The sequence below is a fragment of the Chelonoidis abingdonii genome, chromosome 7 (genome assembly GCF_003597395.2).
Source record: "Chelonoidis abingdonii isolate Lonesome George chromosome 7, CheloAbing_2.0, whole genome shotgun sequence".
In the NCBI taxonomy this organism is placed as follows: Eukaryota; Metazoa; Chordata; order Testudines; family Testudinidae; genus Chelonoidis; species Chelonoidis abingdonii.
The window spans coordinates 26,630,500-26,652,335 of NC_133775.1; the positions used below are offsets into that span (position 1 = coordinate 26,630,500).

At 40.2% G+C, this 21,836-nt stretch overlaps 1 protein-coding gene across 1 annotated transcript in view; it reads right to left on the reverse strand.

Moving 5' to 3' along the window:
- Positions 1-2,061: 2,061 nt before the first annotated feature.
- Positions 2,062-21,836, reverse strand: part of LOC116814923 (vitellogenin-1-like) — a 59,396-nt gene continuing 39,621 nt past the window's right edge. The window contains exons 22-36 of the mRNA XM_075068246.1: positions 20,186-20,405; positions 19,240-19,415; positions 18,155-18,841; positions 18,021-18,068; positions 15,793-15,984; positions 14,241-14,447; positions 12,912-13,054; positions 12,677-12,815; positions 11,141-11,276; positions 8,905-9,091; positions 8,458-8,555; positions 7,606-7,700; positions 7,341-7,500; positions 5,548-5,709; positions 2,062-2,335 (exon numbers count right to left, since the gene is read on the reverse strand). Coding sequence (XP_074924347.1) covers positions 2,211-2,335; positions 5,548-5,709; positions 7,341-7,500; positions 7,606-7,700; positions 8,458-8,555; positions 8,905-9,091; positions 11,141-11,276; positions 12,677-12,815; positions 12,912-13,054; positions 14,241-14,447; positions 15,793-15,984; positions 18,021-18,068; positions 18,155-18,841; positions 19,240-19,415; positions 20,186-20,405 — 2,775 coding nt within the window. The 3' untranslated portion in view covers positions 2,062-2,210. The remainder of the gene's footprint in view (positions 2,336-5,547; positions 5,710-7,340; positions 7,501-7,605; positions 7,701-8,457; positions 8,556-8,904; positions 9,092-11,140; positions 11,277-12,676; positions 12,816-12,911; positions 13,055-14,240; positions 14,448-15,792; positions 15,985-18,020; positions 18,069-18,154; positions 18,842-19,239; positions 19,416-20,185; positions 20,406-21,836) is intronic.

Here is a 21,836-nt window from a genome sequence, read left to right on the forward strand (position 1 = left end):
GCGGAGCATTCTAGCTTACAGCCGTTTAGAATGTGCCAGTACTGCTTCTGAATGGACCTACACGTAGAATACTGTCCACTGATTTCAATGGCCTGGAAATAAACCAGCCACAGCATGGCAGCTGCAGCACTGAGCCACAAGAACGTGAAACAATGATACGTGTTGCCTGTCACAAGCTGCTGAGCTAACCTCTGTCCTCGGATGCTTGGGGTCAACTCCCACTGAAGGTGGTGGGACTCATTTTAGTGCACCTGAGTGCAGAAGAAGGTTAACAAAAAAAGTTTAAAGTAGCAGCATGGTCTTCCTGTTTCTGCGCTTCAGGCTCCCTTCTACTCATCACTAGCAGCCTGACCTTAAGTCAGGTGACTGGCCTGCAGTTGTTACTAGGGTTGAGCACTGAATACTCAAGGCTCCGCCCTCCATCACTGAGGATGAGCATTTATCATTTCAGGCAGTACAGTATAGTCTGCCTAATTTGGTAAATTTTATTTAAGTGGGCGCTATACACAGGGAAATGCATTTTCAGTGTCTTCTCTTTGTTGCACTTGTAGATATGAGGCTGCTATCCCAAGACAGGAACATAACACTCTCTGCATTTGCCGTGATTTATGGCATTACTGTGTTGCCATTATGTAATACACTGGCTTAGTATATGTGATTGAGTTTCCTCCCTTGAGGTTGGTTCCTCTGATTATAAACACCCTGTGTCTTACTTCCAGGGGAAGGAGTTCTCATTTAGCTGACGTAACAGGGGCTTATATTTTTTTGATACTGCAGATACCAGTTTGATCAGTGCTGATTACTCTGGTATCTGTATGTAGAGGGCATGGTCTATTCAAAATGGAATTAATTCATAATGGTAAAGAGTATTTGGTTTTTATCAAATGCCTTTTGATCATTAAAGCTCCTGTTAACATTTCTCTTCACTATCTTTGTTTTATTTGGACTGGTTTACTGGAAGAAAGTTGCCCTTTCATAAACAGGTGGCTTACGAGGCAAGATGATTTGGAATTAGAGACAGTGGGCCCAGTAGTGAGCGCATTAAAGTGAGAGCAAAATTACCACAAATGGAGGAGCTGACAGTAGCTCAGCCTGTACTTTGTGATTGTAATGGGAGGAGGAGTGTAAGATGCTTCATCTACCCTTTGGCAGTGGAACTCTACTGAGGAACTAGCAAATAACATGGATTTGGATTGAGGCAGAGGTTCTTCAAGGAAGGATAGGGAACATCTTCTGAACACTGTATTACAAATTAAAATGTAGCAGGAGAACTGATGTTATTGTTCCTAGACTGAATGGAGTTGATGGGAAAATTGAGGATCAACATTAAATAGTTGTCTGAACAAATTCTTTGGTTACGACTATTCACATGCCAGACAGAATCTAGCCCTTACGATTGGCCTTTATTTTAGATATGTGATGTATGGGTGTTGTTGTCATTTGTATCATATTTTTCTGTCATTCTTTTTGTAATTTTACTTGGTGTTTTACTAATAGTTTCCTAAAAAAGTGTTTATAAGCACGAATTTCGTGGATGTACCACAGGAAATGACCAACGGAAAAAGTTCCTTTTTATTCTGGCAGCCTATGAACTAACATCACACTCTTTTAAATTTAAATCAAAATGGGGACTGTGTCACACACATTGGCTCTCTGGAAAGCTACTGTGGGAGCCTAGCAGTTCAAGTCATTCTTTTGAACTGTATACTAAAGCTAATGCTCTTGCTGGGAGTGAAATATTTTTTTACAGAACAGTTTTGAAGCACAGGTTTTTCCTTTTTACTAGAAAACATAAATGAAAACAATTGTGTACTGTATCTTTAGTATGCTAAATTATGAAATCCTTTATATAATAGAATGTTAGAAATAGCCATAATCCTGTTTTCCTCTCATCACCCAGTGAACATAATTTTAAGAGAGAAGACCAGTGTAATTATATTCCAGATAAAAAGATCCAGAATATTATACTTGGCTTGATTGCTTTGTTGATAAGAAGGAGGGGAGAAAAAGAGATCTGGATACTTATTTAATGAGCAACATATTTATTAAGCAGCGCGTATTGTACATAATGCATTTGACTTTGTACGTAATGCATTAGGCTTACCTATTTTTAAAGCATTTTTTTTAATATTTTACTGCAGCTATTGCATTCCCCTTGCAGCTGTCCAGCTATTCAATCATTTGGGTGATTATAGCAAATTGCTAAAGTATTAAGATGAACTACAGTCGTCAGTGCAGGAACAGTCAATGTCAGCATCCACAGACTCCACGATGTCCTCAGCTGCATGTTTCCTGTCACTGCTCCTTTGCCAGTCAGACAGGCTCACAGCAGAATCTGTCAGAAAAGCAAAGCCACATTAACCAACATCAAGCAAATTAACACTTGAAAATATTCCAAGGCAATATTATTTTGATGGCTGCCAACTCTTTCACCAGACAAAGAATATGGGTCCAATCCTGCCTCCGCCATTGACCTCTGACTGACCTATTTACTCGGAGCAGGATTTTCATCTGTGGTGTAATTACTATAATACCTCCCGAAAACAAAATGAATTGAATTTCATGATGCACAAATGTAGAAAGCAGGAGCTTGTAGAAGTGCTGGATGTGACTGAGCTTTAAATAGGAGCACTCTGTAGAAAAGCACATCAGCCATCTCTTTTCACGTTATCGCTGCCTATGGGGGTGGAATGGGTGGGATGGTATTTCCGCTCTCTGTTTAAGTTCGTTCTGAAGGATAAGCCCTTTGGAGAATTTTCAGAGGATCATAAACTTCTAATTAAAGTTTTCCATATATTCTCCAAACTGGCAGAGCAATGTCAGTTTCAGTATTAACCTTACCAGGTTGCTTTATCAACAGCAACTTTATTATATCATAACCCCCTACTGCTGAAATAATCTAAATGGAATAATAATATTCATCCTCCCAATAAACATTCTGAGCTGGTTGGAGGTTTAACATTGCATATGGAAGAATATTAGAACCCGCATTTAGGTTGTTTGCCTAAGTAGAATGTGCCAAGCTTCCATAATTTTATCTCTAGTTGTTTTGTCAGATATATGGGCAATATATTTACAACATACTATATTATGCCAAGAGAAAATCCGAAACTGTTTGTATGGGTTTTGGCTGTATCAGTCATCCATACTCAATGAATGAAATGTTAATGCACAATTTGGTGGAATTACACCTCTCTGACCAACCTGACCCACAGGTTTTGTATAAAGAACTACAAAACATATTATCCTAGCATGATGTTTGAGCTGTTTGTTATTAAATATTTAATAGTTTAAAGCTAGAAAATGAGAAACCCTAAAGAGTTTGGTTTTGATTTGCTTTTGCTTAGCTTTTTCTCATGCCTTGGTCTTCTAAATTTTTGCAGCCTTTAGCCACATAAGTAGTCCTTACTGCTGCAAACAGTCTCAGTGGCATCAAAGGAACTGCGTACCTGAGTAACTACGATGCAAGTGAGTAAGAATTTGTAGGATCTGGTCCATCAGGCAAACTTGCCTGAAGTATAAACTGCAGGATTTGGCCACAGATTTCTAGGGCAATAGGGGGAAATTTTCCCCTCAGTTCTGCACAGCAGTAACTTCCCTGATATTATGCTCACCCTACATGCGTTGGCCTCCCATTGCTGTCAGTGATGTGGGCTCCCACATTGTGAGGAGCAGAGTATCAGGGCTGAGTTCTCCCTGTGTGGAGCTGAGAAAAGAATTTTGCCCACATATATAGGAGTTCATTTTATGAACCTGGGAGAGAGGATTGTGTTACCATCTCTGCTTCTGCTGCTACTTATCTAGCCCATCAAACAAAAACAAAAAAAGGACATCTCTTAAAGAGTTCCATTGTAATGCTGTTGATTCCCAGCCTGAGGAAAAGCAATCATGTTACTGAAGAACACCAATGGCATCCTCTACCTTCTTCCTCCTCAGGAAAATAATAATAATAATAATAATAAAAACCTTGACAAAAGAGCAAGAAGCAGAGGTGGTAGTGGGCTCCTGTGTCTGAGATTCAGTAAATGAACCAGAGAAACCTGCAGCTGCTGTGCAAGCATCAGTGACTATGACGATTGATTTGGCTGATTTTCTTCTTTTCATTTGGTGTGAGAATGAGACAAGTTTATTATAGTCTAGTAATCGGAAGCAGTGAGTGGCCTAGGGTGATGACACTTCACAGATATGGAACATAGACACAAAAGAAAATCTGTGAAACATGGATATGACCAGATTTTAGAGATAGCTTGGCGTTGAGGGTGTCTTTTCATTTCTTAAAAGGATTCATCTAGTCACATCACATGGTGCTGTCAGTATGCTATTAGTAATCGCACTGTGTTACTTTTCTTATTGGTTGTGTGAGCTGGGCTGCCTACTGAAGAGATATATACCCAATGTTTTCATGAACTGCTTCGGCATATTGGGAATTCTAATAATATCAGCAAAGCATGATGATCTTTAGGAACACTGTTTAAAATCAGTCAGAGAATACTAGGTGGTTCTTCTGGTGTAAACTGAGTTCTATGGAGCTATGTCAGTTTACACCAGCTGAGGTGCTGGCCCAGAAGGTTAACATGCGGAACAGAGCTGTACTGGTAGGTGGCAGAACTATTTACTGCTATGGTATGTGTGAGTTGTGTGATCAATTCCTGTATATTTAAGGATTTGGAAGTAATGCACCAGACAAGAAGAAACTCTGTAGACATGAGGCCTGATTCTCCTTTCACACTTGTGTGAATTCAGACAATGGAGTTGCACTAGTGTCAAGCTGATTTAAGTGAAAACAGAATCAGGTCCATGCTTTTTAAAAATCTGATGTGTCTGAGAGTTAAATACCTTCAAAACCAAGCTGTTTTCTGAAATAGTCTGGAGAACACCTTAGCGATATGTTTTTTGCTGATGCATTGCACATGGGCAGAGCATGGCAGCCTAATCACACTGCAGTCATGTCACATTACATGACTGACCTTCAGTTGCTTTTCTCATCTTGGTCTACATGAAATAGCAGATTGCAATGTGACTAAAAGGACTTTTTGTGGCTTATCACAACTCAGTGAAACATCTGCAGGGGTGGCTCTAGGGATTTTGCCGCTCCAAGCATTGCGCCTCCAGCGGTTTGCCAGCGGAGGGTCCACTGGTCCCGCAGCTTCGGAGGACCTCCTTCAGTGCCTCCAAAGCCGCGGGACCAGTGGACCCCCCAGCAGGCAAACCGTTGGAGACAGCCTGCCTGCCGCCCTCGCGGTGCCGGCAGAGCACCCCCTCAGCGACTTGCCGCCCCAAGCACATGCTTGGTGTGCTGAGGCCTGGAGCCGCCCCTGAACATCTGGAAGGCATGACACATTTTTATTGGTCACTGCTGCCCCTTTTACCATCCCTAAGATTTTTTTCAGACAATATTATCTTCCAAATAATCCACATAGGCTTCTAGCTCTGAAAGCCAGGTGGGCTAGTAGGGGGTCTGTGTGGTGCTGTGCTATATCTTGACTAACTGATCTGACAGAGCTCCTCTGGTATATGACAAAGAAAGTAAAACAAAAAAAATCCTACCTTTTGGGAAACAGGAGAAGCCAACTTTAACTGAGGTTTTCTCAGTTGGAGTACAGCCTCTCATACACTGCAGTATCTTGTCAACAGAGTAACATGTAGATTCCTTTCCATCAATAACAGGATGTCCCTTCAGTTTCACATAGCGGCGTTGCAGTTTACACCCTAAGAGGAAAAAGAAAAAGTAGTTAAACCCTAAGGAATACGAAGGTTCTAATCTTTCCTTACAATAAGAAAAGTCCATATTTTCTCCTCAGTTTTTAAGTACAACTCCCCAGTCATCCATTTTCATAACAGTAAAGGTGGCAAGATCACGACCATAGTTACTGGGGAAAACTGATTTTTTGAAGCGGGAGTTGTGTTTAAAAACTCATGGCATAGTATGGCCCAAATGAAATCCTATAGTCCACTCTTTTAGAAATAGCACCTCTTAGGTCGGAAAGCTATTAAGAATAGGTGCTGTGTGAGAACAGGGACTGCTGAATTACATTAGGAAACATGTCAGTTGTTTGTGAGTGCATAAGTAATGGCACCATTTACATAATGATATCAAGACCAACTGTTGTATTGGATGATTTTTTATAATGCTACAATTATCAGCACTAAAAGGATTATTAACATTCACAAGATCCCACGTGCCATCTTGTTTCCTGACATGCTTATGGGTATGATCATGCTGCCACTAAAATCAATAGAAAAAGTCAATTTGACTCTATTGAGACTCTTTACAGGCCCAAAGTAAATGAAAATACCGCACTGTTGGAGGGAGTGTAGTATTATTATAAATATATGCAAGGAGACACACTTATAAAGTAAGAGTATTTCCCAACATGCCCCCTCCCCCACCCTTTCTATCCAGATCCTCTGATGGGGTAAAATGGAATTGAAGTCAATGGTGCTATGCCAGTCTACCCCAGCTGAGGATCTGGCCCAATGTACTAAAATTCTCTGTGGGCTGTTTATAACGTATGTAGTTTGTTTGATTAAATTAAGTCTACAGAGAGCGAGCTGATTTAGTGCATGCTCCTGCTCTGAAGCAAATCAGCGGTAAAACTTCCACTGACTTCAGTGGGAGAAAGACAGGGTCTGATTTTACCAATCATGGATTAAGGAACTACTTAAGTATATGGCAGAATCAAGCCTCTGGTAATTAACTGAATGTGAGGAGGTGGTCTTCACTTGAATACAGAGTATTCAACACTTCAGATTCATTGGAGAGTTTTAACTAATGATTAGTTATGTAAACAAAATGAATGACAACAGCGGTCCTTCTTATTTTCAGGTATACGTTTCTTTTTTACTTTTTGTATTTTTAGGGGGAAATGACATTTTAAGTAGAAGCAGCAGAGAATCCTGTGGCACCTTATAGACTAACAGACGTTTTGGAGCGTGAGCTTTCGTGGGTGAATACCCACTTCGTCAGACGCAGGTAGTGGAAATTTCCAGGGGTAGGTATATATATGCTAGCAAGCAAGCTAGAGATAACGAGGTTAGTTCAATCAGGGAGGATGGGGCCCTGTTCTAGCAGTAGAGTGTGAAACACCAGGGAGAGAAACTGTTCTGTAATTGGCAAGCCATCACAGTCTTTTTTAGTCCAGAGCTTGTGGTGTCAAATTGACTAACAAAGACTGGTCACTACTGCGTCGAAAAGTGGGTATTCACCCACGAAAGCTCACACTCCAAAACGTCTGTTAGTCTATAAGGTGCCACAGGATTCTCTGCTGCTTTTACAGATCCAGACTAACACGGCTACCCCTCTGATATTTTAAGTAGAAATTGTTTTCAAATCTACTGACCTTCAGCGCAGGTTTCTTCTACCAGTACCCATGAATGGACAAAAGCTGAGCAGCTGTGCGCCAGCCTACGATTGGGCTGGAGGAGTTCATTTTGCTTTTGTCCATCATTGTTTCCACAAATACCACAGGTCCTTCCTCTCATCCATGAAACGACAGTAACCTATAAAGATAACACATCTTTTCTCTCGATGCTACTGTGTTGGCCCATTACAATGCCAAGGTGTAAAAGAGAAGAAGGCTAGTAATATAACAGATTCAGAAGTACCTTAAGTGTCGAGCCATCAAAAGTCACATTCGCCAGCCCTTGGTCTGGAGCTTCTACAACAACTGTTGTTTCATTTCTATAAATTAGAATGTTTTCTGTAAAAAGATACAACAATTTACAGGTGGTTCCTCTACTTTTGAAATAGTAAAGAAATTATCTAATCTCAGAGATAATCATTAATTTTCATTTACAATGACTATTTACTATTTCCATCTGAACACATTTTTTGTGAAGAGGTGAGGTGAGAAATAAGAATTTTTTTCCTTTTTATTTGCAAAATGCTGCTTCTCTTGATCTACATAGCTGTCATTGACTTTTCTGTCTAGTCAGCAGAGCTAGCCTGATTTACACCAGCTGAAGATCTGGTCCTAAATATCTAGCTTCCTCTATGATGTTCATTATCATGGCATTGCACCTACATATAAAGAAGTACCAACATATTCAAGCAGCTTTGAATGCAAAATGCTTCACATTTCAGGAGAGGATTAATTCTTATGCTTTACAGTGGCAAGCACACAATACAAATCAATATAATAATGGACCTGATTCACTTATTAGTGAAAATTAAGAGTATGGCAGTTGAAGTCATGTATGTAAAACCAAAGTAAGTCACAGGAGTATCAGGTGCATAGTTTTTCTTAGTATTGATACACAATTATTTTTTACACCTCGAAATCCTCATTAAGCTTGTAAAATATTTTGGCCTAGATAATATTTAGTCCTGCCATGAGTGCAGGGGCTAGACCAGATAACCGCTCGAGAACCCTTCCAATCCTACAATTCTATGATTCTATGTTCCTGTAAATATTTAATTTCTAAATAATCCCTGGAAAGGTGAGTAACACACTGTACCTCTTTTATTTTGATACTTTTTGCTGCGCGTTAACACTGGCCCATCATTGTAATACACGAGGATAGAGGAAGACGGAGAAAGAGAGAGTCTGACGCTTCTTGAAAGAAGAAAACAAATGCATTTAACTGTGGGAACATTGATGTAAATTACCAACACAGCCCCAGCCCCAGCTTCAGCATCCAAATTTTGAATATGCCCCCAAAGTTCAACACTGGTTGGGTTTAGGGCTCTGGTTCAGCACTTTCCTGGAAATGAGAAGCCCAAGGAGGTAGCTGCGTGGGGGCTGTTGATAAGCATTACCTAAGAAACTGAAGAGCGAGACTGGAGGGCAGAAGAGGATTGCTGGTATTATGATTTAAAAAGTATCCATCATTTTTTCCAATGGAACAAAATGTAAACTAACTTTCTAAAAGTCTATATAGAGACTCAAGAATGATTACACTTACGATGAACTAATATTGATGTACACCTCCCTGGAGGAAGAGCGTGAATTGACTTTTCTTGTCGAGACAATGAATTTGGGGTGAGCAGTGCAGTCTTGAGCTACTACAAGGTTGCAGTCTTTATTGAATGAACATTTGTACTTCACTTTGTCAAATGTTTTGAAGTTTTCTTCCCTCACTTCACACGTGGCTGAAAAACAACAATAAAAATAAATGGCAGATGCAACTGTGCTTTGGAGATTGTCATGGAGATTTTGAAAGCTGCCCACGAGGTCTGAATGGGCAGTTCCCATTAAAATCAATGGGAATTGGACAGCCAAATCTTCTTGGCAGCTTTTAAAATCTCAGCCTAAGTACACATACTTAAGAACGGCACGGCAGCAACATAAAATGATCAACCAGTGTGGAATTATACTGTTGTATACCCATCACCTTTTTTGATAAGCAGCTGAAAACAAACCATCTAGTGATAGTCTCATTTTAAAAAGAACAAGAGTACTTGTGGCATCTTAGAGACTAACAAATTTATTTCAGCATGAGCTTTCGTGAGCTACAGCTCACTTCTTCAGATGCACAGAATGGAACACACAGACAGGAGATATTTATACATACAGAGAACATGAAAAGATGGAAGTATGCATACCAAACAGAGAGTCTAGTCAATTGAGATGAGCTATGCCAGCGGGAAAAAAAAACTTTGAAGTGATAATTAAGATAACCGATAGAAGTGTGAGGAGAACTATACATAGGAAATAGATTCAAGTAGTGTAATGACCCAGCCATTCCAGTCTCTGTTAAGGCCTGAGTTAATTTGTTAATTTGTATACTAATTTGAGTTCAGCAGTCCTCTCTGGAGTCTGTTTTGAAGTTTTTTGGTTGCAAAACTGCCACCTTCAAGTCTGTCACTGAGTGGGTGAGAGGCTGAAGTGTTCTCCCACTGGTTTTTGAATGTTATGATTCTGATGATCAGTATTTGTGTCCATTTATTCTTTTCGTGAAGAGACTGTCTGGTTTGGCCAATGTACATGGCCAGGAGGCATTGCTGGCACACTGATGGCATATATCACATGAGGTAGATGATCATTGTACACTGGTAGACTGTACATTGGCCAAACGGCAGTCTTTCGCAAAAGAATAAATGGACCACAATCTTGACATCAGGAATTCATAACATTCAAAAAACCAGTGGGAGTAACACTTCAACCTTCTCTACCACTCAGTGACAGACTTTGAGGTGACAGTTTATGCAACAAAAAACTTCAAAAAGCAGAGCTCCACAGAGAGACTGCTGAACTCAAATTGATACAATTCAGACACAATTAACTCCAGCCATAACAGAGACTGGGAATGTGCGGTCTTACCTACTGATCTATTTCCTATGTTAAGTTCTCCTCACCTTCTATGTGGTCATCTATTTCACTTCAAAGTTTTTTTTTCCCCTGCTGACGATAGCTCATCTCAAATGATTAGACTCTTTCTGTTGGTATGCTATATCATCTTTTCATGTTCTCTCGATATTAGTAAAATATCTGCCTGTCTGTGTGTTCCATTCTGTGCATCTGAAGAAGTGAGCTGTAGCTCACGAAAGCTCATGCTGAAATAAATTTGTTAGTCTCTAAGGTGCCACAAGTACTCTTGTTCTTTTTGCGGATACAGACTAACACGGCTGCTACTCTGAAGCCTCTCATTTTAAAGACTCTGTTACTGTTACATTCCTGAGAAGCTAAGAGCTGAATCCATGACAAAAACTAGTAGCATTTCTCCAAATTTTGCCACTGTTTGTAATAAGTATCATTAGAATTAGACAGACCAAGTCCTACTGAAAATCATGAAGTCTCCCTTCTAAGGAAAATAAATCGGATTGGAAAACTCATGTCCCTGCCCTATCCACAGGTCATCCCTCTCGTGGTGGGGATGACAGCCTCTTGGAAGCGACAAAGGACAGAGTTTACAGTGCTTGTAGCCACTTGGGATCTCTGTGTGAAACCCATGAATTCCAAACCATGCAAACAGACCTGAACTCCCTGCGCCCCTTCCAACAACTGCTGAGAAGGCATCTCCTGTGGTTGGGGTAAGGGTAAAGATAAGAGTTGCCAAGTTTCCCCAGAAGAACACTGCTTAAAAAAACCAAGCCCAAAGCTGACAGGAGACAGAATCACTGGAGGGGCCAAATTTTAGCTACTATAAATAACCATTGCTCATTTATCAGGGACTAGACCAGTACTGAAGTAACATTTACATTGATCTTCTTTAGCTATCAGTGAAGATATTTCTGAAAGGAAATTCCAAGCAGTCACTTCTTGAGCTTGAGAAGCTGGAGGTGGGCTCACAGGCAAAGCAAATGGAAGTGGGAAAGCCTCATAGTAAAAGGTTAGCTGAAAAATAAGCAATGAAAATGCTTTAGGATATGTTTAGTCATACAATTTGGTCAATCATACAGGCAAAAAGACCCCCCTTGTTAAAAATTCCCTAAATATGTATTTGTATAACTGGAGTCATTACAGTCTTCCCGGGACATTGTGGGCACTCAGACCTAACATATATATTTTTATGAGCTCATTATCTTTTATTTTATTAAAAAGAATAGGAATACTTGCAGATAAAGACTAACATGGCTGCTACTCTGAAACCTTTTATTTTATTATCACTTGAGATTCTCTTTAAACGATCATTTAAAGAGATAGGGAATTAAGATGAACAGATGATGTTTACGGTATTGTCAAATGACTTCCTTAAAATGAAAAACCGAACCAAACAAACCACCACACCACAGGGTGGCTGAATAATAAGTTATCTGTGCCTTATCCTGCCCCACTGCAACTAGGTACAGCAGACTAAATAGTATGTGTTAGCTGGCAATCTTACAGAATGAAAGTTGGCTTGATGTGATTTTTGGTTAAGTTTGCATACCATAGTGAAAGACACATTAAATATATCTAGATAAACAGGTCATACACCACTCCCTCATTATCACATATGAAAACACCCTGGAAAATTGAAGTACAAGGGTAGGTTAAGGACACACTTACTTCCTTTATGGAAAGCCAAGCTGTTGTTAAATTACACCAGACCCACCAGGGGACATTTTTCATAAAGATGCAGAGGGATTTAGTGGACAAAGACCAATTAATCAGTTGGAGTCTACAGACTACATCTGTGCAGGCTGCTGGCAAAACATAGCCCTTCTTGTTTGTTCAGAGGAGTGCTTCATTTGGGAGTTGCAAGGTTTGATCAGTCAATAATGGACTGCAAGAAGCACTGGGCTGTAGGACTCCAGCACCAGACAGCATATAGGTGTAAGTAAGATTAAGCACTAGCCATAGTCTTCCTCAATGCATCCTTTGTAAGTCACATTCCCCATACTCCTGAGAGTCCAGGATAAAAACAAGCAATGTGTGGGCAGGATGGGCTTATCTGAGGCGATATCAGCTTCGGTGCTACCCTCCACATACAAATGAAGCATTTGGCTAAAGGCGTCCCCTTTGGGCATTACTCTGCAGGCCAGAGTGAGTTGGTTCTGTGGAGTTGGTGGTTCTTTCATTATGAAAGCATCGAGTTCCCAAGAACGTCAAGTAATTCTGATCACGTTTTTATCTTGTGCTTTATGGCACACTATAGGATCAAGCCCCGTGTTTTCAAGATCTACGGTAGCTCGTGTAAGAGGTCAGATTCTGCATTTTTCTTTCTCAGAATTAGCCTAGATGTATTACCCAAAGTCAAACTATACAACTAGAAAGTATATATGGAAAAACAAACAAACAAAAGTCCCACATACCCCAGGAGCCTTTACAACTGTATTAATTGTCCGTGGTGAAGTTGCAACTGCTCTTACTACAAACTCCTGAGAAGGATTTTTCTGATACACTTCTGAGAAGCCCATCAGGAATGCTATTCCAGGAACAAATTCCATAGCTCTAGAGATACACAAGATGTGACATACTCAGAACTTTCATAATGTAACCAATGTAACAAGACCACCACAATAACTGACAAGGTAGCAGACTGCATACGTTATAGTTGTCCTCCTTATCCAGGATGGAAGTTTTGTCCAAGACACCTTCACCTGTACGGCTGGATTCCTTGAAATTTGGCCTGTGGAAGCTCTTGCTTCAATTCTATACTCCCGGCATTCCTTGCCCCACCTGAACCTGGCCTTCATGAGGAAGAGAAAAAATAATTAGAATTTTGGAAATGAAATCATATAAAAAATTCTGTCATCATATCAAAATACATGATCTCTTCATGAAACTTCAGTGAAGTCTTCAAAGCTCCTAACTCATTCACTAAATATACTTTTGGAGGAGCTTTGGCTGCATTTGGAGGAATATGGAATGGGAAGGGTGGTAGGCCAAACAATGTTCCCATTTTGAACATTCAAAATCTTGCACTGAAACATGACCTAGAATTCTACAGTGTGACATTTTGCTGAGATTCATTACATTTTGCAATTCATCATCAATCTGTATATTTAAAAAAGAAATGGCATGCTCCTTTAGAAATTTCACTTTTACAAAAATGTCTGGTTTTGTAAAGATAAACAATTTTCACTACTGACAATTCTGATGAAATCTTGAAACTGCAGCCACAAAATGCAGAAGTCTGGAGATCACTATACATGTACATAGCTCTGCAAATGAAGGCATACACAACTGGGGCATGTGGGCATTGCTGTACAGAGAGGCTTGAAAATAGAAACTGCAGACACAGTGCCCTAATTCCAATGCTTTCAGGCATCCACTGAACATCCAGCAAGACTTCAGCACCTCTCTTATATGGAAAGAAGGAAACACAATGTCCTTGAAATGGCAAGGTGGGTGAGGTAAAATTTGTATTGAACCAATTTCTGCTGGTGTGAAAGACAAGCTTTTGAGCCACACAGAGCTCTTCTTCAACTCTGGGAAAGGTACTCTGAGGAGCATAGCCAAATGCAAGATGGAACACTTTGTTTCTCTAATATCCTTGGACCAACATAACAACTATGCTGCATACAACATTTGAAGAGGCTGTCATTTGAAATGCATGTGTAAAGAAAGGAATGAGCCAGATCCTCCGCTGTTGCAAATTGGTACTTGAGCTTGTCAAACATTTTCATATTTTCATACTTTCGCTACAAATGTTTTGCAAACAAATTTTGAAAAATTTCACAAATTTATTTTCCTGTTTTTCAGAAGGCTTATAAAGAGGGTTGAATTTTTTCAAAAATTCAAAATTTTCCTGAAAAATATTTGCGGAAAATTTGTCTTCCTTGTTTGACTATCTCTAATCAGCACAGCCATCTGGTTATTTGATACCTGGGGGCCTTTTAACGCTCTAACTTGATGAGCTAGTTGTATCTTTACCTGTGCTTTGAGAGGCAATACTACAGAATCAGCACACGCCTTCCAGTTAGTTTCAGCCAGCTGAACCACAACCAGCTGTATATCGACTCTGGCAGCAGCAGAGTTAATATATGCTGTGGCTTGGTAACCTTGATTTTTGTTGTCACTCCTAACTGCCCGAGCCACAATGGTGAGCCCAGGTGGAAGTACGTCTCCCAGGAAATTGGGCTGAAAAACAAAACAAAAATGGCAATGCTTAAATGCACATGTATATTCAGTGGTGACTGTTGGATTCATTTTATACTGCACCGATAGCCATACAGCAGTACAGAGTCTGGGCTGGTTGAGAAGGAACATAGTTCCAGACTCTGATTGTTATTTCAGAGTAAGTTTTGGTGGGTTAATCTCTTTTTTTATTTCAGTAGAATAAAGAATTTTAAAAAGATGCAGTTGTCTTGACAGGGGCGGGGGCATGCCATGGGGGTGCTCTGCCGGTCGGGGGTCCACTAGTCCTGTGGGAAGTCCACCAGAGCCGCAGTACCGGCGACCGGCAGAGCGTCCCCTGCGGCATGCCGCCATGCTTGAGGCGGCGAAATGTCTAGAGCTGCCCCTGTGTCTTGACACAAGATCCACAACTTACTTAAGACATGTCAATGGACTTATTAAGATTTTGTGTATTATTTTTAATATTTAATAGATTTCTAGAACATTGGATATTACCATAGCAATATATTCATTCAGAAGCCACTCCTCTGAACCATAATGACAGTTGTGAGTTTCTTATTAATTGCAGTATTCATACAATATTATGAATCCTTTGGATATTTCACTATGTAGTTGGCCAGGCTGGTATATTATTATTAAGATACATTTACTTGGAATGGATTCAGAATACCATACTAAGGATTGTGAACAGTTAGTGAGCTAACTGATGCTTATGGAAACGTTTGTTTCTCCCTAAAAGTAATGGATCAGTTTTACTGAGCACATGGCCAGATTTTGTCTCTGTTACACTGGACTTACACTGATGACTTCCGTGGCTCTACTCTGGAGAGTAAGCGTTGCAAGACCAGGATTTAATATTTAAATGAATAGGTGGGTTTTTTTCATAGCTCTTGATGACTATATAAATTACATAGGACACATGCCTAAGTTGTGTTTTTCAGTAGAGCTGGTTGAAAATTTTCTGTCAAAACAGTTTTTGATGGAAAATACCTTATCAATGACATGGACATTTTCACCAAAAATTTTAATTTTGGAGTTTTCATTAAAAAATTGAAAATCTTTTCATTTCTAGCCACCCAAAAGGAAACTTTTCTTTGAAAGTTTTTGACTGCTGAAAACTCCAAAAAAAATATTGAAAAATTTAGTCAAGAAAGGAACTTTAAAAATCTTTGTCACAATTTTTTACAGGAAAGAAATCATTTCTGGTTTTCAGCTTGTAAAAAAAAAGATCTCCCTGTAGGGCATTTTCTGGGGAGCAATGGCTCATTGAGGTTAATGGCTAGAGGCACAGGCAAGGTCAACAGTGCCCCTTACACAGTCTAATTCCCAGGCAAAGACAAAATTTCACCTCATGTGCAAAGCTAGAATCACTGCTGCTGCTGCTGCTGCTGCTGCTACTGCTGCTGCTGCTGCTGTTCCTGCTGCTACTGCTACTCTCTCTGGTGCTGCTGCTGCTCCTGTCACTGGAGCTGCTGCTGCTGCTGCCTGACTGAGGGGAAGATGATGATGATGAGCTACTTGACGCCGCCTGATCTGGATTCTGTAGAAGAGAAACAGGTGAAAGACTGTAGGATAGGTACACCTCTACCTCGATATAACATGACCCGATATAACATGAATTTGGATATAATGCGGTAAAGCATCGCTCCGTGGGGGGCGGGGGGCAGCACACTCCGGTGGATCAAAGCAAGTTTGATATAAATGGTTTCACTTATAACATGGTAAGATTTTTTGGCTCCCAAGAACAGGTAGAGGTGTATATGGACAAATCCAGCTCTTATCATGATAACTCCCTCTCCTAACTGGAAACTCTTGGGTCAGTAATCAGATACTAGGTCACACGGAGGTACCTAAGCAGTGTAACATCTGATTATAAAACTAGAGCTGGTTAAAAATATTTTATTTGTATGAAAAAGGGCAGGATTTTTTCATTATAAATTTCACAAAACCGTTCTCCTATTTTGTGACCAGCCCTAATAACAAGAACTTTACAGGAAAAATCCATAAAGCCACCACATTATCCTCATTTAACTACCTCATTTAAGTACACCTCTGCTGTGATGCACACAGAATCTGCCTTCTGATAGTGTCTAGGTAGGTGGCAAGCTCTTATTACTGCTACTGATTGTCTAAGAATTCTGCACATAGCTAGTCTGTGCTAAAATATCTTATCATTTTATTATCCCTTTCTCCTTCCCTCCCCCCCCGCCACGCCATGCCTGCTTGTTATTTACTATATGGTTCTACACCACCTAACTCAGAATAGCCTTGATCTTGTTGAGGCTTCTAGGGCAACAGCAATAGGCAGGTATTATAATAATATTATCAATAATAAAAATGATTATCAGTCCACTGTGGCTGCTCTAGATGACACCATAGTATTCTTCACATTCTGACATTGGGTATTAAATTATTTGGGGTCACTCACTCTTCAGAATGTCCATGTGAAATGAACATAAAAGTCATTTTTCTCCTCCTATCTTCCCAGTAACTGCTCTACAAGTCCTCTCCCTTCGAAGTGCTCTGTTTAATGCCATATCCTCTATCTCATCACATGCTAACGTCTTCCCTTATGACATCCCACAACTTTTCCTTTAGCCAGCCTCTCTATTTCCTTCATTCTTCATCTGTTGGACTCTCGTACAAATGTCTCAAACATACACATTCCTCATGTGGTCTTTCTTACTTATGCCACTCATCCATCTCAACATTTACGGTTTTCTGTGGAACAGGTCACTTGCTCATATTTCTTCTTTGAAGCCCAACCCACAGTGCCAGACCTTAATACTGGATGGACTAGTTTTATAGACTCCCTTTTAATCTTACTGGTATCTTCCTGCCACATATTACACCACTTATCTATCTCCATTTGAGCCAGGCATTTATTACCCTAGCTCTAATTTCACCCTCTACTTCCTCATTTTCTGGAACCCAGATACTTGACATTTTGTGGTTTTGGTGTTGTCTGTCCATCTAGTTGTAGGAATAATTCTTCAGGGGTCACGTTATTAAAATTACATACCATATATTGCTTTTCCTCTGCTTATTTTGAGTCCGTCTCTCCTACACATCTCTCTATTTATAAAGATCCTCTTCTAAACTATCTTTCTCCTCACTGCGTAGAATGATATAATCTGCAAAAAAAGTGCACCAAAGTGCTTCCTTCTTTTGTATGTTCCTCGTAAGGGTATCCAGGATGAGGATAAACAAGAAGGGCTCAGTGCTGATCCCTGATTCACTCCCACCTTTACCGATCGTTCTCTTTCACTACTAGGAAATTCTGACTGTTGACGTTGCACCTACATATATGGCTTGAACAAGCTGCACACAAAATTCGGTATCATTTTCTCCTTCGCATACCTTCAGACGACCTTTCTGGGAACTTGGGCAAAGATCAATGAACACTATGTGAATATTTTCCCTCTTCTCTCTGAATTTTTCTCACTAGCTGCCTCAGCTCAAAATCAGCATCTATTGTCAGTCTTCCTGGCACGTAGCCATATGGGTTTGCTCGAATATCTGCTTCACTTCTTAGTTTAATGCTCATTAAAGTAAACACTTAAATATTGGACTTACCAAATGGGACTTGAAGCGGAGTCGGTACATTTCTGGAACGTGCTGTTCCTGCAAAATTCCAAAACAAATTATTGCCTGCAATGATTCAACAAGAATCATATCACATTCAACTATGATACATTAAAAATGGTTACCCAATCCTCAGATGAGTCATAACTGCTGCGACTGGTCCATTGAGACTTAGCATATTTCCTCTCATCTTTTCTATCGGTTTTGCTGAAAGGATACCACTCCTTGGAACGCTTTTTAGCATCGTAGTGAGTTTTATCAGCATTTTCACTGCTGCTGCTGCTGCTGCTGCTGGGTCTGCCGGTGGTGGTTTCACTGCTGCTGCTACTGCTGCTGCTGCTAGAGCTGCTCTGCTGTTTGCGTGCAGCCTTGGAATATTTCTTCTCATGAAAACCTCTCTCTTCATCAGCACTAGTAGCGTGTACAGTAGGTGGCTTCTTAGAATGTGTCTTAGCCGTATATCTTCCTCCAACAGCTTTGCTGCTGCTGCTGCTACTGCTGCTGCTGCTGCTGCTGCTGCTGCTGCTTTTCCCAAATGGAGATAACTGCTTTACTTTGGTTTTAGAATGCCCTTTGCTGCGGGGCCATTTCTGCTCATGTTCTTGTTGCCCCTTCTGCTGTTTGCTTGGTGGGCCCAGTGAATCGTCAAAGGAAGATACATCTTTCTTCAGATTTATCCGGTCACCGGTCTTACGCTGAGAATCACTGCTGGACTGGCTGCTGGATGAGCTGGAGCTGCTGTTGCTGCTGCTGCTGCTGCTGCTAGAGCTGGATGATGATTTTCTGCCTTTTCGGATAATGAATGATTTTCCCTAGTAGAAGACATGAGCAGAGAAAGACAATTATTATTCTGTTCACTTGCGGAAGTTTTTACGTAAAATGCTCTTCTGAGAGAAAGAAGTCTTTCTGCAGTCCTTCAGAAAGCAAAGTCTAGTCCCGAAATAGAAACTTCAGCTCTGTTTAGAACATGTTTTAGTGATGTCCGCATGGGATGGTGCTCTAAACCAATACATTTAGATGACTATGAGTAGAAGTTACCGTGTATAGAATTATGCATGACTGAAGTTAATACTGTATGATGTTTTATTTCCTATACGATCTAAAGTACTAAGTTTGCCTTGTTATTGTCACTTTATTTACTATTAAGAGCGTACTAAGTGTGTGTATATTGTCCTCTGCAACTCTAGAAGGGTATATATTAGATAAGTACCTGGGTCTGGGCTGTGGGATCATCAAGGATTTTCTTCAGTTTTTTAATTGCCTCTTTGCCAGAAGCCAGTTCAGTTTCCGCGTCGTCGAATGTTACTAAACGCACCATTTTTGCAGCAGCCTGAGCACCTGCTTGGATTGTTACTTGTATTTTCTCAATTGATGACTCTGTATGGACTGACATTACATGGCAATTAATATCACTGTTGCTGGTTATTATTATTAATAGTAGCAGAGGACTACACTAGCCATAGTATTGTATAACAGTATTGTTCCTGTTTTTTGTTATTAATAGCAGTAGAGGACTACAATAGCCCAGAATGTGCCAATTTCTGCTTTTATATTGTATGTGGGAGATAAAGCAACATTTTTTTTTTGCAGTTATATTTGCATTTGGTGAAAATGGATATTTCTGGTATTTCGTGACTTCAATAGTGTGTCATGCAAATTGAACTTACATACATTTTTCAGTGTTGAGCATGACGCTAGATTCATTTCAAGTGAATAAAAAATTGCAGATAATTCAGTCAGCACATCCAGGTCACTGGAATAAATTGCTTTTTTGACCAGAGTTTATTGGCAGTGCCTTTCTTGGCAACAACTCTGATAAGAGAATTACACATTTGTTGCCATATCGGTCTTGACAAATTAACATGAATTTTTGTGTTTATTATTAATTAATTAGATATTGTGCTTGCCTCTGGATAGTTAAAGGATGGTTCAGAGTTCAGGCCACTAGCCTGGGACTTGGGAAACCTTTGCTCAATATCTTTCTCTGTTACAGATTTCATGTATGACCATGTGCTAGTCATTTAGTCTCTCTGGGGTGTCATGACGATAAATATATTAAATATTGTAAGGTGCTGAGATACTAAGATAATAGGGGCCATGAAAGTACCTAAGATAGACAAATATTTATTAGTTTCTCTCAAGACAATAGTATTTACCTGGTTTGCAGGTAAGTTTAAAAGCATTCTCCCCGACCAGATAATAGAGAGGAGCCTTTCTGATAAATGCAGCATTCACACTTTTTCTTTCTGTGCAAATTTCAACTCCAAATGTACTTGCATTGAAGCACATGGAACGAACAGATGGTACTTTCTGTTGGGATGATTGTCCAGCTGAATAGATATTTCCTGTTGAAATGATTTCTGAAGACAGTCTACCCTGTTGTGTAATAAACACATGTCGACGTTAGATTCTGTGATGCCAATAATAAAAAATACCATCAAATTGTTAAGTCTCCTGTTTTAAGAATAGATTCCTGTATGTTTTATAGAGGTGATTAATTGATTTGCTTGAGATTCTGGTTGTCTGACATGGAATGACCCTTTTGTCAGCTGGTCAAACAGGCCATGTCATCTCATGTTTATGGTATCTATTTAGAATAGAAGGGGAAGGAGCATCAGGATTTAATGCTGGAAAATAGAGTTCCACCTAATTGTGCTAATTAGTTTATTTTGCTTTGTTTGTTCAGTGATTCAAGCTGTGTTCACTGAATCCCAGTATCTCGGTAACCCTATAATGACTGTAGAAGTTCTAGACAAAAAGAAATTTATAGTATGGAATTCTGTCCTACAATAAACATTGAGCCAAACTGTGGAGCCCTTACTCAAGTCAATGGAGCATTTGCCTTGATAGGGTTCTAGTAAGGACTACAGGATTCATCAGCTAAGAAAGCCACAAATATCTCCTAGATGGCCAAAGTGGATGACATTAGAAAGTGCTTCCCTTAAGCATTCCATATAGGGCAAACAATGGTTCCAAAGGACGCACTGAATTACAGTTAAGAGGTTGGAACTAAATCTGTGCAATGCAATTTATGGTTTCCCTGAGCAATGAAGCTAACAGCTACAGGAACAGAACCATGACTTTCCACCAGCCAGGTGCATAGTGCCTCTTTAAATGCAGTAAAAGGTTTACAATCAATTTTACTTTTTCAGAAATGAGTAAATACTTCACATTTTTGTGGACTGCCTGACAAGATTCCTGAGTTGTCAGAGGCATACTCTAAAAATAGAGCTTTTAATGGTAGCTCTTTCTTTTGTAGGTAAATTTCAACTATGCTGGGAATCATCCAAGTTAGGCTTATCATTTAGTTACTGTTCATTTAGCGTCAGTTCAGCAGTCAGGGACAGATTGGGTGCTGCAGCTCTCCGCAGATGCAGCAGAGAGACATAGACTAGAAGGATTCAGCTCGTTTCAGTGCCACAGGGGCTGCTCTACCTTATATACTCCTGGGGAAATTCTGCACCACTGCATGCATGCATAATTAATAAGCCATGCATAGGTTTAATTTTTTGAACAGAAAAAAGCTTCTGCCGAGAACTTGTTGCAGTTCTCCTTTTGTCCACCAGAGGGCGCTGTGGCAACAGAAGGCAGCAGCTCCCAGCAGACAATAACTTCGGCAGTTCCACCTTTTTCCCACCAGAGTGCGCTGTGGCACTAGAACACAGCAGCAGCTCCCAGCCAGCTAAGGAAGAAAAGAGCCTTCTTCACAGCAGACCAGGTCAGGCGACAGGAGCTATGAGGAGACAGACAGCGTGAATGCTGGCGGGGTCAGACAAGGGCTCATAAGGGCTAGTGGGGGAGGATAGA